We start from the raw sequence: 16955 nt of genomic DNA on the forward strand, positions 1-16955 counted from the left end.
AAAGAATGAACAAGTTGGTTTAAAAAAAAAATCATGAAAAACTCATGTCAACCCTTTTCCATGTTGACCTTTTTCCTGTTTAATGAAATGATTGTATACCGTGTTTTAGATATTTACTTGTATTTATTGTAGACCATTTTATGCACCTTACTGATAACAAAGGATTTAATTTACTAAAGTATTTACGTACAGTGGCTAATGGTCATTGATAAATCTGCCCCTAAGTCAGCAATGCAACACAGTTTACAATAATTTGATACTAACTTAAATAAAACATGTTGACTGTTCTTGTTGTCTTCTTGTTGGTTGTTCTCATTGTCTTCTTGTTGGTTGTTCTTGTTGTCTTCTTGTTGACTATTCTTGTTGTCTTCTTGTTGGCCATTCTTGTGGTCTTCTTGTTGGCCATTCTTGTGGTATTCTAGTTTCTTTTCTGTTAACCGTTCTTGTTGCCTTTTTGTTGACTGTTTTTGTTGCCCTTTCTTGTTGTATTCTTGTTGTCTTCTTGTTGACTTCTTGTTGAATGCTTTTGGACCCTTTTTTTTTTTATTTACTAAAGTATTTACGTATAGTGGCTAATGGTCATTGATAAATCGGCCCCTAAGTCAACAATGCAACACAGTTTACAATAATTTGATACTAACTTAAATAAAACATGTTGACTGTTCTTGTTGTCTTCTTGTTGGTTGTTCTCATTGTCTTCTTGTTGGTTGTTCTCATTGTCTTCTTGTTGGTTGTTCTTGTTGTCTTCTTGTTGACTATTCTTGTGGTCTTCTTGTTGGCCATTCTTGTGGTCTTCTTGTTGGCCATTCTTGTGGTATTCTAGTTTCTTTTCTGTTAACCGTTCTTGTTGCCTTTTTGTTGACTGTTTTTGTTGCCCTTTCTTGTTGTCTTCTTGTTGACTTCTTGTTGAATACTTTTGGACCCTTTTTTTTTTTCAACGCTATTCCATTCCCAATAAAAACCAGCACCTCCATATAAACAATTCATATCAAGGTGTCTTTTGACAGGGTATTTAGCACAGATTCTGGAGTTTCTATTTTAGGGTATGCATAATACAGATTGTCAGGTTATTATTTTCAAAATTCATTATGAGAAAATGAGCTCTCAAAACCTCCCGTGTGAAATCTGGTTTCCTACTGACCCCTTTATGGCCACTGAACTTATATCTGCAGTAATACATTTTTTTAAAGGTACATTTAAATAAGGTGCTCTCCAAGGTTTTGACACTTTCAAAATTACAAAAGACAATTCAGCATCATTAGTGTAAAATAAAAAAAAAAAAAAAAAAATCCAAATAGTAATATTATTACAAAGCTTACCTGGGAGTAGCAAAAGTGTGCCAATCGCTGATCAGCTCAAATGTAATGATTAACGAATTGATACATCACATTTCAATTTACTTTATTCTTTAAAATCTGTTACAAGATTGTGTTGCAGCTACCACAGAATGACAGGTATGCCCATTCAATTGCTTTACACTAATTTGAAAAAAATAATTATTCATTTATTTAAATTAGATACTGTAAGAAAAATTCTGCATGAATAATTTTGATCAGAAGATTTTACTGGATATCTCTCTCATGCCTCCCCCGCCCCCCCCCCCCCCCTCTCTCTCACTCTCTCTCTCTCTCTCTCTCTCTCTCGCTCTATATATATATATATATATATATATATATATATAGTATATAGAAATAATATATATAAATTGTAGTTACTCATTAGACAATACAATTATATATATATATATATATATTTATAAATTAATCAATAGAGTATTACAGCTGAAAGGTATGCTGTGCCTGAGTCAACTATGTCTAAGGAGACCACTAATGGTCAATTGTGACTAGGTTGGCACCTAAGAATGATCCATATACCCTAGGTCGACACTGACAGAAGGTCAACACAAGCTTGAGGTCAACATGGACTTCGTCAACATGAATAAGGTCGACATGAGTTTTTCACTTTTTTTTTTAAAAGGTGGTTTTTAATTTTTTTACTATCCAAGATTGGAATAAAGTGGGAATATATTAGTGTGCTGAGGGCAGCGAGGCACCGTGCTCGAATCATGGCGAGCGCAGCAAGCCATGTGAGGGGACGCGGTACACTTATGAGGTGTCCATGTCAACATAGTCCAACATAGACACCAAAAATCGTGAAAAACTAATTTCATCCTTATTTATAATGACCATGTACATGTCGACCTAAAGTTTGTGTCGACCTTCTGTCGATGTAGGGTATGTCGACCATTTTTGGGTGTCGACCTAGTCACTGTCAACCATTAGTGGTCAACCTGGAGACTGATGACTTAGACATTGTCTTCCATTTATACCATAACCGGCTGAAAGTGTTTGTTAAAAACCCCAGACTGGAATGGTTACGTTAAAATAGGTTGACATTGTCTAGGTCAATGCCAAATGGTCAACATGCACACAGCATAGTCAAAAAGTCGACACAAGCAAAATGTCAACATGGAACTGGTCAACACAGAAACAGGTCGACTTGAGTTTTTCTTGTTTTTTTTGTGTCAATATGTAGATTTCATCACGTGGACCTCCAATTAGTGTACCACTTCCCCTCAAATGGCTCACCATGCTTTCAGACCTTTTAGCATCCCCAATCTGTGTCCACGCGGACGATAAAATATGATAAACTTAAAAAAAATTAAAAAATGTCAAATAAAAAAAAAACTTATGTTGACCTTTTCCAAGACACTGTCAACCTTTCATCTGGATAACGACTGGAACAGAATTTGTTGCATCAATTTGTTAACCCTACACTTATCAGCAATTACAGATCTTAATCCCAATTCAACCATGGAAATGAATGGGTGTAGTTTTTGGCCCAACTGTACATTGCAAAAATAAAGTCTACTCCATCTGTATGCAGTCATTTTGATTAGCTGTAATGTTTATTTCCTGAATAACACTTGTTATGTTTTCAATGCAAACTAATTGCGTGTTTTCTTTCCTTGCAGACACCTTGCTCTCTCGCCTTCGGGAGCTCGCTCAACGGAAATGGCCATTATAGCGGGTGACCAGCGGTGTTGTGTCGGTGTTCTCCGCAGGATAGCCACTTTCTCCTTTGCCCTCCTGTTACTGGTGGGGGTGATGTGGGCGTTTATCGACAGCATTCCCTTAGCAACCGATGAATTTCGAATCATGGCCTTTGGCATCTATGGGGCCTTTCTCTCTGCTCATTTGGTCATCCAGAGCTTCTTTGCCTACCTGGAGCACAGAAAGATGAGAAGAGTTGGACTCCCCTGCACTTACACCAAATCAGTGGCCTTGACTATATCAGCCTACCAGGAAGATCCAGTCTACCTACGTGAGTGCCTAGAGTCTGTAAAAAATACAGACTACCCTCCCAGCAAATTAAAAATCATCATGGTCATCGATGGCAACAGCCCAGAAGATCAGTACATGATGGATATGTTTCAAGAAGTTTTTGCCAATGAAGATGTTGGGACGTATATCTGGGAAAACAACTACCACCATGGGGACCAGCACACACGAAAGGTCCATGATAGTAATGAGAGTGCCGATGTGCCTGAAGACCTTGATGATAAACATCTTGCCATTTACTGTATAAACACTGAGGTACAAGGGAATAATGAGACGTATGATAGCATCGATGACCTGAGGTACCAAGGGGCTCCTGTCTATGACAACAGGGCAAATGATAGGCCCCCAGCCACTGGAACTGAGATGCACAATCGTAAAAGGCATCCATCCGGTGACCACTTACAGGAGGAACCATTGCCCATATACTCAGAGATTGAGATGGAAGATCCCACCACTATGGAGGTCGAGAATTTGATCAGGACGAAAAGATGTGTGTGCATCATGCAAAAATGGGGGGGAAAGAGAGAAGTCATGTACACAGCCTTCAAAGCCCTTGGGGACAGCGTGGATTATGTCCAGGTACGATGCATGCCTAGGCTAATCATTTCTAAACAAGCAACTAAATCAGTAAGGAGTATGGGCCCATGATCTGTTTTTGGTGTTCCTTGACTGTGAGATATGCTACACTGTACAATGTGTTGCGCACAATTTATTTCTCAAAGTTATCACAGTTTCAAGAAGAATCAGGCCAGTGGCAACGTGGGGGTTATTCATATTTAGACGGAGCTAGGTCCTGGTGCGCAAAGTACCAATTATCAATACTATTCCCATGCGCAGGACTTGTTTTGAACGTGAGCAAATGGGTACTGCGACACAAGATGCAGGATGGCAGCAGAAGACTGTCAGAGATTGAGTCTCCAGCTGTCTGGGGAGCAGAGAGAGGGTAGCGTCAGTCTCTGTTTCCCAAAATGGAGGTGTGTCACCACTGTCTAGGGCAGGGGTTCCCAAACTTTTTGGATTCATGGTGCCCTAGAGTAAGATTTTTTTTGCGGCACCCATAGGCCAAAATGGGTAAAAAATATAAATAATGTGTTTAATGTATAAAATTAAATAGATTGTGTTTATATGTGATTATTTGGTTCAGTTATGTGGTAAAGGGCAGGATTTTCTTCTATTTGTACACACATTTTATGATTGGCTTCCACTTGCACTGGTTTTGTTCATAAATAATTAACCATAAGTAATTGGAATTGGTCCCGGACCACCAACCTGTGGCACCTCTACAAGTGTCCGGGGCACCCCAGGGAGCCTCTGGGTGAGGGATTCCCTGTGGTTGGGTACCACAAGTATAATGGGTGTTTTGATCCGATGTTGCATCCTAGGATGCAGATGGGATCACTACTGCACCACTAGGGTGGTTTCACACACTCCGGCGAAACCCCGCACGGCCACGAAGCCGTGCCGTGCACAGTAGTTGTGAATGGACACTATTGTATCCATTCACTCGGGACGGCCTAATTCATACCTGATCACACAGCTGCGAATTAGCAGGCCGGGGGATTAACGATAGCCTACGGGCTGTGCATGCGTTCAGCCCGTAGGACGCATGCGCGAGGCCATCCTGCAATAAAATCCTGCCACTTTTTTTATGGCTTGCCATTTGCAAAGGGATTGACAGGAAACAGGCGTTAGGGGGTGGTAACTGGCCACTTTCTGGGAGTGTCAGGGAAAATGCAGGCGTGGCCAGGTGTTGGGAGAGAGGGCGTGTGATGTCAGCTCCGGCCCCCAAACAGACTGCACACACTGGAAATATCATTAGATGGTGATAGGCTTGCAATGGATTTGCAGCTACTGATTTGGCGTTCCCACAGTAGCTGGAAGCACGCTGTTCTTCTCTGTTATCAGCCAACGAGAGCGACAGTTGAACGACATTAAATAGAATGGCACAAAACGAATAACATTCCCAAACAATCACGGCTGTAGTCCATACTGTATATCAGTTATACCTCTGCTTAGGTAAATACTGTATTTTATCATTTTGCTGTGTGGCCTGATGCAGTTTGCATTTTAGCACATGCCGCCTCGCCACCCCCCTCCTGGCACCCGAATCCCTTTGCTAGCATGCGAGGGGATGTATCCGCTAACACATCCCCTCGTATGCAGATGCACGCCCCAAACAGGCATCGGCCCACCTGCGTTCCCAGGTGCCCATAAAACGCCGACCCCTGCACACCCCCTCCCTTCTCTACCCATGCGAATGTCTCGGCAACTGTGATACTCGCCAAAAGCATTTGCACAGGGTGTCTACACATGTGCAAATACGCACATGCAGCCCCGCCACCATCGGAACAGGGCTGAATTTAGCTCTTTATGAGCAAACCTGAATCAGGCAGTAAGTGCACAAAGAAAAGCACCAGTGGTGGTTTATACCTATGGGCTGCAGCCCCTCCAGGTAAAATCCGCCACTGTTCTCTGCCTAAGTGAAGCCAGATGCCGTCTGTGAGACTGCTCTGGCTTCACTGTGACTGGCAGGGACTTCCAATTGGAAGTTCGACCTGCCAGTCACCCAAGGCAATCCCATTGTGAGGTGTTGCCTCCCTCATGGAACGCATCTATATGGGCTGCTGAGTGGCAGCCCATAAAAACTGGGTTCCGCGCATGCGCTGTACGAGGACAATACTGCGCATACACCGGACCCGGAACATTCCTCTGGGGGACGCTGCAAAAGCAGCCAATAAAGGCTGGGGGCTAGCACATGCGCAGTACTGAAATAGCTACTGCACATGAGCCGGCCCCGCGACATGGATGGGGAACGGCAGCCGGGGCCTAGTCTACGCAGTAGCAGGTGGGGGGACCACAAGCGTGGCGGCGGAGGCGGAGGGACGCATCACAGCAGACCCCCTCCTCCGCAGAGGTAAGAGCCCCGGCTGAAAAGAACATTTATGTAAAGGTCAGATGAAGATGTAAAATGCGCCCCATCAGAAGATAAGATGAGGCCTGATTTACACCTGTTTTGCAGTTAAAAAAACTGGGAACATGCTCAGTAAAAATGCCTGGTCCCTGTCCCCTCATTCACATTGAAATAGGTGCAAAATTAGACACATTTGCCCGGGCAGGCTCTAATATTAGGCAGCATAACCCAACCTGGATGAGTGATCACTGCAAGTGGAAAAGTATCTTCAATACTATTTTTTATATTCACACACAGGTTTGTGACTCAGACACAAAGTTGGAGCCAGTGGCCACTGTTGAACTTGTGAAAGTTCTGGAGTCCAATGATCAGTATGGCGCAGTGGGAGGAGACGTGCGGATTTTAAATCTCTCTGACTCCTATATAAGCTTCATGAGCAGCCTGAGGTACTGGATCGCATTCAATGTGGAGAGGGCCTGTCAGTCCTACTTTGACTGTGTCTCCTGCATCAGCGGCCCCCTGGGTAAGGTTACATAAATAATTATCAAACTTAATTTATAAAGAAGTTTTACATATCATAAGGGAGATGTATCATAACTTTGAAAGAGATGCAGCGCTGCAGGCTCCTTCTGAGTGACGGGAGTCGGATGCTGCAGGTTTATGTCTTATTGCAGCACCCACTTCGTGTCACTGTGGAGGAGACGGCATCTGGTGTCACCCCTTGGAAGGGTGACAACTAGGTGCTGCCCGTACCCTCCTTGTGACTCCTCTGTGGCAGGGTTGCCAACTTCCTGGCTGCCCTCTCTGCTAAAGGGAAGCCAGCTCTGTAAAAAAGGGGGAGGGTCTGGTAGGCATTATGTGAATAGGGAGCAGGACTCACATGTGGAGGCTGTACAGGGGACGAGGCACATGTGATCACATCATCGTGGCAATGCCCCTGCCTCACACATCCAGTATTACAGACATTGCACAGCGGGGGAGGGCTGGCCACAATGAGGCATGAATTGTGTCATCTGGTCCCTGAGCACACCAAAGGGGGATTGTGGCGGGCTGTAGGGATTGCTGGGGTTTTCTCACTTTCCTCGGGAGCCAAGAGGCAAAAAAAAAAATGCCCCTCCTGGCCCCCCAGAATAGTGGGAAAGTCTGAGTCCCCAGAAATCCACACAGCCCCCTCTCCCCAATCCCCCTTGGTGTCCTTGGGGACCAGCTGTGCTTCCGGCAGGGTAGGCAAGTATGCACTGTGGACAGCACCAAATGTTGTCTACCTGCCGACAGAGTGACGGACTCTATTAAAACCTCTATTAAAGAAACAGCAAGATAAACAAAAGCCCCCATTTAATAAACAGACTTAATACTTGCACCATATTTCATTTAGTGTTGCAATGATTCTAATGAATATGCCATTTGTCTTCAACATTACTTACAGTATCTCACTGTGGAGGACAGTTGATGTCCCCTTCTTTACTCCTGGCACCAGACTAGGGATGGCCATCGACCATCGATGATTTAAAATCATCGATGGTTTATGACCGATGTTTTATACTTTTGCTATCGATGGGGGAGAAACAGATGGTTTCCCTACATCGATGGCACATCAGTAACAGTGTTTCTTTCTACTTTTTTTTCAAGATGCCGGGACACAGAGCATAGATCGTCCCCAGATAAACCAGAAGCCCCACCCCATGTTCTGATTGGCCTATGGGATGTCAAGCGCTGCTGCCCAATGTTGATACATCAGGAGCTTCGCATCCCCATAGAAATATATGGGGATGCGGCCGGCGGTGGTGCAGGGGGGATCGCAGCAGGGATGGGAGATTCCTGCTGCAGTCCCCCTATGGTACATTCTAGTGATACTTAATATTTGCAGCTAAATATCATTCAATATTTGCGGCTAAATCCCCGAAAATATTGCATGATAAATGCCCCCTTAGTCACTTTGCTGTACAAGATCAGCATTTCTGTTTGCTCTGTAACAAAACATGCCTGGTTGTTAAATACTGTATATACTTGAATAAAGTCCCTGTTTTTTATCGCATTAATAATCAATATGTTTCCTGATAATTCAGGTCTTTATCGAAACGACCTTCTTCAGACTTTCCTTGAGTCTTGGTACAATCAGAAGTTCCTGGGAAGTCACTGTACCTTTGGGGATGATCGGCACCTTACTAACCGAATGCTGAGTATCGGTTATGCCACAAAGTAAGTTAAAGTTAAAGACTGAGGGTCCTAATTCAGACCTGCACAGAAAACATCCATACGCAGCCGTGCGGGACCTTGCCGAGCACGGAGGGGTGGGGGCGGCTGCACGAGTGGCGGTAAAACCACACGCAGAGCTGCGAAATCCGCAGAGCAGCACATGGACTAGAATAAGGTCCTTTATTTCTTTCCAAGCTATGATAAATCTGCCCCTATGTAACTATAATAAAAGTTACAGTATGTGTTTGCAAACACCAAGGGCGAGATGGAGCAAGCATCGCAAGCAACTTGCATCCCTCCCCTCTCCGCATGCCTACCGGCATCGTAATGTCGTATGCTCGAAGATTTTAGCAATGGACGGCTCTTGCGGTAAGAGCTGACCTTTGCGATCATAGGACTTCCAGCTTTAGGACCTGGAGTCCTACAGTATCTGCACATGCATGGAGTGACAGGTGCGCCGCAGGGGATGCTGGGATCCGGTTTGATCACTCACAGCAGGGCCAGAGCAATTGTCAGGTATGATGTGCAGCACATCCAACCGGACAATGTCATTAGTAACCATGGGAACGAGCATATCTTGTGTACACCCTGCCCGTTATTCCCTAATTGAGTGATATGTAATTTGATCGGGTGGATCAGACCAACATATTGCTCAGCGTGTACCCATCTCATCCAGGATTGAATATATTACCGTGCAATTACTGTTACATGCGTGTATTCCGAGGTGATCCTGAGAAATGTAACATGCCTAAATTCCTGACCCTTTCAGATACACAGCCCGATCGAAGTGCTATTCGGAGACTCCTGCCCAGTTCCTGCGTTGGCTGAACCAGCAGACTCGTTGGACCAAGTCTTACTTCCGTGAATGGCTCTACAACGCGCTCTGGTGGCACAAGCACCACCTCTGGATGACCTACGAGTCGGTCATCGCTGGTATCTTCCCGTTCTTCGTTACAGCGACGGTGATAAAACTATTCTTCAGCTGCCATATCTGGGACATTATGTGGGTATTGCTCACCATCCAGCTCATTGCCACCGTCAAGGCCTTGTACGCTTGTTTCCTTCGGCGCAATATGGTCATGATATTCATGTCGCTGTACGCCGTGCTCTACATGGCTGGTCTCCTTCCTACAAAATACTTTGCCATTCTTACAATGAACAAGAGCAACTGGGGCACATCCGGGCGCAAGAAAATGGTGGGCAACTATATGCCCCTTCTGCCGCTGTCCATCTGGTGGGGGATTCTATTGGCCGGCCTTCTCTATACTATCATCATGATGTCACTAAGCCCCGACTGCAGACTTATCGATGCGGAGAAGCATTATTTGATTTATGGTTCTTCTTCCTACGCTGGGTACTGGTTACTAATGATCGCCCTCTACTGGTTGTGGATCAGACGCTGCTGCAGGAAAAGGAGTAACTACTATGACATTGAGAATTGAACAGGCATGCCAGATGAATCAGCTACTACAGTGGTTCTCAACCTCGGTCCTCAAGGACCCCCAACAGTTCATGTTTTACCGATCACCTTGCACCTGACTCATTATTCACAGACACATTTGAAAAGATCCTCAGGTGAAGCTAATTATTTCACTTGTGATTCTGTGTGGAGAGCTGGAAAACATGAACTGTTGGTGGTACTTGCGGACTGAGGTTGAGAACCACTGAGCTACTGCATTCATTACTGTAGTGTGTTGGTGCCACAATGCAATGAAGAAATATTAAGAAACCACTTTATGAAACTTGGGGCCCTTGAAACTGCACAGAGCCATGATGTAACCCTGTTAACTTTAACCTTGTTCAACTTGCAGCGCACCAAACAAGATTTTTAGATTGCCAAGGCACACGAACAGACCCCCACAGGGAAAAAACACATTGGGGGAAATTTACTAAGATGTGTATTCTACTTCACATGTGATGTTGCTGTGGGCAACCAATAAGATTCTGTCTACTATCTTCTAGAGGGTGCTAAATAAATAAGTAGATTCTGATTGGTTGCCCATAGCAACATGACATGTGAAGTAGAATACACATCTTAGTAAATTTCCCTTATTGTCCCCACAGGAAAAAACACACACTGGTCCCCACTGGTAAAAAAATTAAATAAAAACAAGAGACCAGTGGATAACAGTTGATAATTGGTGGTGGCTGTAAACTGGGGTGGAGTGGACATCTCTCGATCTGGTACTGGTGTGCCACGGCACAGTGGTTGAAAAACGCTGATGTAACCTATGGCAACCAATGAAAGCATGACATTTTTTCTATTACAGTTTAGAAAAACGGAAGCAAATGCCTTTATTGGCTGATATGGTTTACAGCAGTGATTTTCAACCTTTTTACCTTGCGGCACACTAAATAAGATTTTAAAATTGCCAAGGCACACCATGAGATCCCCACAGGGTAAAACACATTGGCCCCCACAGGAAAAAAACAAACCTATTGCCCCACCATATAAAAAACAATCACACTGGTCCCCACAGGTAACCCAAATAAAATACATTGGCCCTTTAAATGAAAAGAAGAGACCAGTAAATAATACTTGAACTGGTGGTGGCTGTAAACTAGTTTGGGCATCTCTAGATCTGGGGGCACACTTGAGAACAGCTCAAGGCACACTAGTGTGCCACGGCACAGTGGTTGAAAAACACTGGTTTACAGGATGCATTTCACGCAATTTTCACTCTCTAAGGGCCAGATGTACTAAGCTTTGAAAAATGATAAAATGGAGAGTGATAAACCACCAGCCAATCAGCTCCTATATGTCATGTTACAGGCTGTGTTTAAAAAAAATGACAGATAGGAGTTGATTGGTTGATGGTTCATCACTCTCCATTGGATCACTTTTCTTAGTATATCTGGCCCCACAGCCCTTACTAGTTACATATTTTGGCACAGATAAGAAATAAATTGATTATCTGCATTTTCTTACCTTAAGCATTACATTGAAAGCCCAGAAACACACTGTAATTGCCATTTGACTTAATGGTGCATAGTTGACTCTGTTCTTAGTTACGCCAATAACAATTGAACCAATCAGTACAGCCCATAGCATGTTTCCATAGTTACTGAGTAGCCTCAATACGCCATAAAGCACGAAACACCCAACACTTTTGAGACACCTCGAAAGGAGTATTTTGCCCCAGTTTCTCTCCATTTATTCATTTTTTTGTTTTCTTAGCGTTGAGCCACAGGTGAACTCCACTCACAGGGCGGGATGCAGCCACACCTCTGGAAATGCCGTTTTCGGAGGTTTGGCTATTTACAGCTCATGCACTAAGGTCCAGAATGCAATATATTTCAGAGCTTGAATGTGGTGGGCAAGATCATCCTTAGATCTGTAGGGCAAGACCATCCGTAGATCTATAGGGCAAGACCATCTGTAGATCTGTAGATCTTTAGGGCAAGACCTTCCATAGATCTACAGGGCAAGACCATCCGTAAATCTATAGGGCAAGACCATCTGTAGATCTGTAGGGCAAGACCTTCCATAGATCTGTAGGGCAAGACCATCTGTAGATCTGTAGGGCAAGACCTTCCATAGATCTGTAGGGCAAGACCATCTGTAGAGTAGCCTTGAGCTTCCTTTCATCTTTCCTCCTAGAGGAATCCAAACAGATCCCTCCCAGAACCCTTCACAGTGCACATGTGCAGATGGACTTTCAGGTCCTAAACCTATCTGTTTGGGTAGGGGAGGGAGAGGGGCGGGCCGGGGCTGGAGCAGGGCAACGCTTAGCGTTTTATGGGTGCCCCCATGAAAACACTGGATGTTTCCCTGGGAGCGCAGGCGGGATGATGCATGCCAGGGACAGGCGGCTGACATCATGACTTCAGCACCTAAAAGTCAGTTTAGAATCTTATTTCCAAAGGGGAGAATCCATTTGATGGTGGGTGACCATCGAATGATTTTGTCCTCTTCAGCTGCATACGAGAGGATGTGTGGTGCCAAGGGGATTTGGCGAGAGGAGGGATGGAGGGGGGGGGGGGGTGTGCAGCCAGGCAGGGGGGGTGGCAGTAAGCTGCTCGTTAAGTAGTGAATGACCGCTGCTTAGCGAGCAGTCCTGAATCAGACCCTAAAGCCTGTCAAAACTGTAGCAGTTCTATATTTTCGGCAGGGTCTTAAACAGGATATTTCAGGCAGTGATCTTATTCTGCAATTATTTCACGTACGTTGTGCTTCCCAGTATAAGGCTTTCAATTAGCTAACGTCAATTTTGAACAGTGTTAATTACATAGGCAAACACATGCAGTGTAAGGGACAGAGCAGAGCTACTCCACATGCCCAGTGTACCAGCTTCTTATACCACATTTACTGTAGATGTGGATCTGAGCCCTCAAACATCACACTGGACCAGAGAGTAGCTGCCAAGAGGAAGAGACAGGAGCCTTACCATGAAGTGGGAGATTGTTAGCTTATACATTGCAGTACTGGTTCTATTATGTTTGTGTATTTATTTATAATGAAATGTTTAATCATTTCCTCACCACTTTTGTTTGAAACAGCCTATACTATAGACCAGCCATGTCCAACGTTGGCCCCCCAAATGCTGTGAAACTACGCATCCCAGCATGCTTTGCAATAGTCTTAGCATTCTCTAATAGCAAAACTGTGGCAAAGCATGCTGGGATGTGTTTCACAACATCTGGGGGGCCAACGTTGGACATGCCTGCTATAGACCATCTGTACTGCTAAATATTAATACTGTATTCCATACAGCAGCCGTGTCCAAACGGTGGCCCTCCAGCTGTTGTGAAACTACACATCAGAGCATGCCTTGCCTTAGTTCTAGCATTCCCTAATAGCAAAACTGTGGCAAGGCATGATGGGACTTGTAATTTCACAACAGCTGGAGGACCATAGTTTGGACATGCCTGCCATACAGTATCCAGTGTATAAAAAGACCAATTTTCAGGGCTGTTACCACTACCCCAGACTCCTGGACTTAGGCCTTTATTCTGGTTCACTCGAAAGACAAATTTCTTTTCAAATGGACAAAACCATGTGCACTGCCGGTGAGGCAGAGAATTAGATTTGGGTGGGGTTTTACTTCAAAGTGAGATCTTGCAGTGAAAAATAAAGCAGCCAGTATTTTTCCAGCACAGAAACAAAATAACTCACCCAAATCTAATTCTCTATGCACAAGTTACATCTGCCCCATCTGCAGTGCATATGGTTTTGTCCATTTGAGAAAGAATTTGCCTTTGCGAGTGAACCAGAATAATGGCCTTACTCCAATGTGCTGCAGAGTGGGAGATTTTGGATTACATTTAAGACCCCCCACCCTCTAAAAATCCTGCCTTTGAATTATATGTGGAGGCAGGTCACATGCAGTTATTGGTATACCTATATATAATGCCCCAAATCATGACCTATCGGTGTGAGCATCTGTGTCATAAGATCTTAGTTCACTTTAGATATTTGCACATAATGACTATTATATAGATAATTTAAATGTAACGTTATTTATTTGAGTGTTATCATTAAAAATGACAAGTTTATTTTTAGTATTGATGGCTTTTGTGATCTCTTTATTATGTATTGTGTTATTTTTGTTCCTTTCACTTTGCTGTAGAGTAATGCTGCTTTCCCACTGCAGACCAGTTTAAAGTACTGGTAATCTTAAATGGTATTTAAAACGGTATTAGCATTCCCACTGCAGCAGATTACCGTTTTAAATACCATTTAAGTACCGTTCCCATTGCAGTGAACCGTGTAAAATGTAGAGTGCCTACCCCCCCCCCCCCCCAAGTGTAGAGAGTGCCTAACCCCCCCCCCCCCTGTACCTGCCCTGTGCCCCCACCTCCCCTCCCCTTGTACTTACCTGCACGGGGATGCAGGGCAGTGGGGAGGCAGCGGGGGTCCATGCGGGGTACAGGCAGTCCCAGTGCCTGATGAGAACTAGTAGTTCTCACTTTGCGCATATGTAATGAGTGCACGTGCATACTAATGAGCCGCTCATTACATATGCGCATATGTAATGAGCGGCTCTTTATTATGCACGTGCACTCATTACACATGCACAAAGTGAGAACTACTAGGTCTCATCAGGCACTGGGACTGCCTGGAGGCTAAATAACGTTTAAGAGGCATTCCCACTGCCTCTTAAACGTTATTTTAACGTGTAGGACTCTGCTTTAAAAAAGGGTTGAAATACTTTAGCTTTAAACGGTATTTCAACTCTGGCACTTTCCCACTGCAGCCTTAAACGGTAAATTGCACTGAAAATCGGCAATTTACCGTTTTTTAGCTGCAGTGGGAAAGGGGCATAATGCTGTTCTCCTTGTGAGCTATGATTAATAGACTGATCCGGAAAAGTGATGATCCAGACAAGAGGCATGAGTATTTTTGCCAATAAGCATACGCAGACCCGCAACATCGGTCCCCGGACCGAATTCAGCTCTTTACCAGCCAACGTGATTCACCTCCAATGTCTGGGTTGACCTTCTTATAGTCCACATACAGTTGTTTGACATGGTCAAAATGTCAACACAATCAAAAGATCAATATGACTATGGTCGACTTGTGGAAAGGTCGACATGAGTTTTGGGGGCTTTTTAAAAAAAAAATCATACTTTTCCATTCACATGGACTCCGATTGAGGAAACGGTAGCCCGAAGCATGCCATGCCTTGCAAGTCAACCAGAATAAGGGCCCGAGGCTGGCAGCTGAGCTGATAGTGAGGCTGCTCCTGTCTTGGTTGCAGCCTCTTGTCCCATGAGTATGGGATGAAGACGAGTAGGATGGGAGGGAGAATAATTCTGCCTATGCTGGACAGTATGTGGTTACTCCTACACACCATTCCATTCTAATGCAGAAATATCCCCATGGCAGATCTGCCCCGTCTGAGATCATAGAATAACACTGTGACTGACAAAGGCTGAGTGACTGTGACTCCCTGCTCTGCACCTAGGACCTGGGACACCTGCCCGGCCCACACAAAAAAATAACAGCTATTGGAAACATAGCAATTTCTTTGCATAATGCATACATAAGTAACACAAACTGATTGGTTATTAATATACTGGGCCGGATGTAATGACTCCCAAGTCCGGCGGCAGTGCGGCATGCCGGGGGAACTCGGATTTCTTATTTATCTGAAAAAGCAAAAAACTTTGACTATATTTAGTTTATGACATCAACAACAATACCTACATTGTGATGCACAGTGCTTAATACCCGAAATACAGTTTTTATTTTTGTTGCCTCACTACAGTTTATAAATAAAAAGCAAAAAAAAAAAAAAAACCCTGCAATCCTGTCGAAAATTTACATGTTGCCACTTCTCCAGGGAAGCTTCATTCCCTGTACCAAGATGGCTGCCAAGGCTACTAGTGAGCATGTGCCAAGGCATCTTGAAACTCCATGAGAGTGCTTAGATCCAGTGAGACCTGAGATTAGCTGCTGTTTTAGATGTTGTTCCACCATTCTGCGCCTATGTACACTCACCGGCTGTATGACACCCAGCTCCGCCCCATCTACCAGGGTGTATAACAGTGAGTACGGCTGTACGGCTGTATCTACAATAAAGCCATTCCACTGGTGAAGCGGCTTTTCATAGTTGTAAAGCATCCATTCATGTATAGTGAAAATCAGCGCCGTACATCCCCAAGCCTCAAATTCCAGGGGTGTCAGGCTATTGTTTTGGTACTGTGTGTTTAATATAAGAAAAGTGTGCATCTTTCAACCAGGTGATTTATTAACACACATTAAGGAATCCTGGAGGTTACAAGTGATATATAAGGCTGGTCTGTGTGTAGAAAAGCCAACCCTCAGGGACAAGAGAGCTACTGTAAATATCAGGGGCATAACTACTGGCGGTGCAGCCGGTGCAGTGCGGCAGCTGTGGGCCGGCATCAAGGGGAATACTGCCAGGCCTGGAGTACTGGGTCGACCACTCAAACAGCACGAGGGGGGCCCGACTGGTCTTGCCGCTCTTCTCTATCAGCACCTCCATCCCTACCTCTGACTGGTTCCCAGCAGCAGAAGCGCTGTCCCCCCTGCTTAGCAGCACCATCCTCCCTTTGTCTGGCATGGAAACTCCACCCGGTGCCTCCGTCGCACCTCAGCCTGGAAGCTACCTCTTCCCAGGCCCCATCTACCCATGAAGCTGCGGCTAGGGATGGCCATTGTTGCCATTTCCATCAATGGCAATAGTGCAACTGGCCATTGATGGTGTTAAAATATGCAATGGATTACCATCAATATTTTTACCTATCTACTGTATGGCCATCCATTTTGTTTGACTGATTGGCCTATGGACGGGTCAAAACATGGGGGCGGCGCTTCGCAGGTGCCGGGGCAGAGCTATGCTCTATGTCCTGGTACTTTGAAAAAAAGCAATGGCAAAAAATCAGTTTTGCTGTGCCATCGATGGCGGTAAACCATCTGGTTTTCCAGCATTGATGGCAAAAGTATTCAATATCGACCATAATCCATCAAGGATTTTGAATCATCGATTGTCGATGGCCATCCCTAGCTGTGGCTCCTTTCCCCCTCCCCTGTCCTCGTC

General features: G+C 44.6%; 1 protein-coding gene across 1 annotated transcript; it reads left to right on the forward strand.

Annotated features, from left to right (window-relative positions):
• The first annotated feature begins 3014 nt into the window (after positions 1-3014).
• Positions 3015-9890, forward strand: LOC146041521 (hyaluronan synthase 1-like). The gene is made up of 4 exons (XM_083161484.1): positions 3015-3920; positions 6550-6775; positions 8319-8451; positions 9218-9890. The coding sequence occupies exons 1-4, from the start codon at positions 3015-3017 to the stop codon at positions 9888-9890; spliced, it is 1938 nt and encodes a 645-aa protein (XP_083017610.1).
• The last annotated feature ends 7065 nt before the right edge of the window (positions 9891-16955 follow it).

This window comes from Crinia signifera, chromosome 19, assembly GCF_055691185.1.
Source record: "Crinia signifera chromosome 19, ASM5569118v1, whole genome shotgun sequence".
NCBI lineage: Eukaryota > Metazoa > Chordata > Amphibia > Anura > Myobatrachidae > Crinia > Crinia signifera.

Coding starts and splice junctions, on each gene's coding strand:
- LOC146041521 (XM_083161484.1), top strand. CDS start 3,015: ATGGCCATTATAGCGGGTGACCAGCGGTGTTGTGTCGGTGTTCTCCGC. Junction 6,776..8,318: donor CTGCATCAGCGGCCCCCTGG/GTAAGGTTACAT, acceptor CTGATAATTCAG/GTCTTTATCGAAACGACCTT. Junction 8,452..9,217: donor AGTATCGGTTATGCCACAAA/GTAAGTTAAAGT, acceptor TGACCCTTTCAG/ATACACAGCCCGATCGAAGT.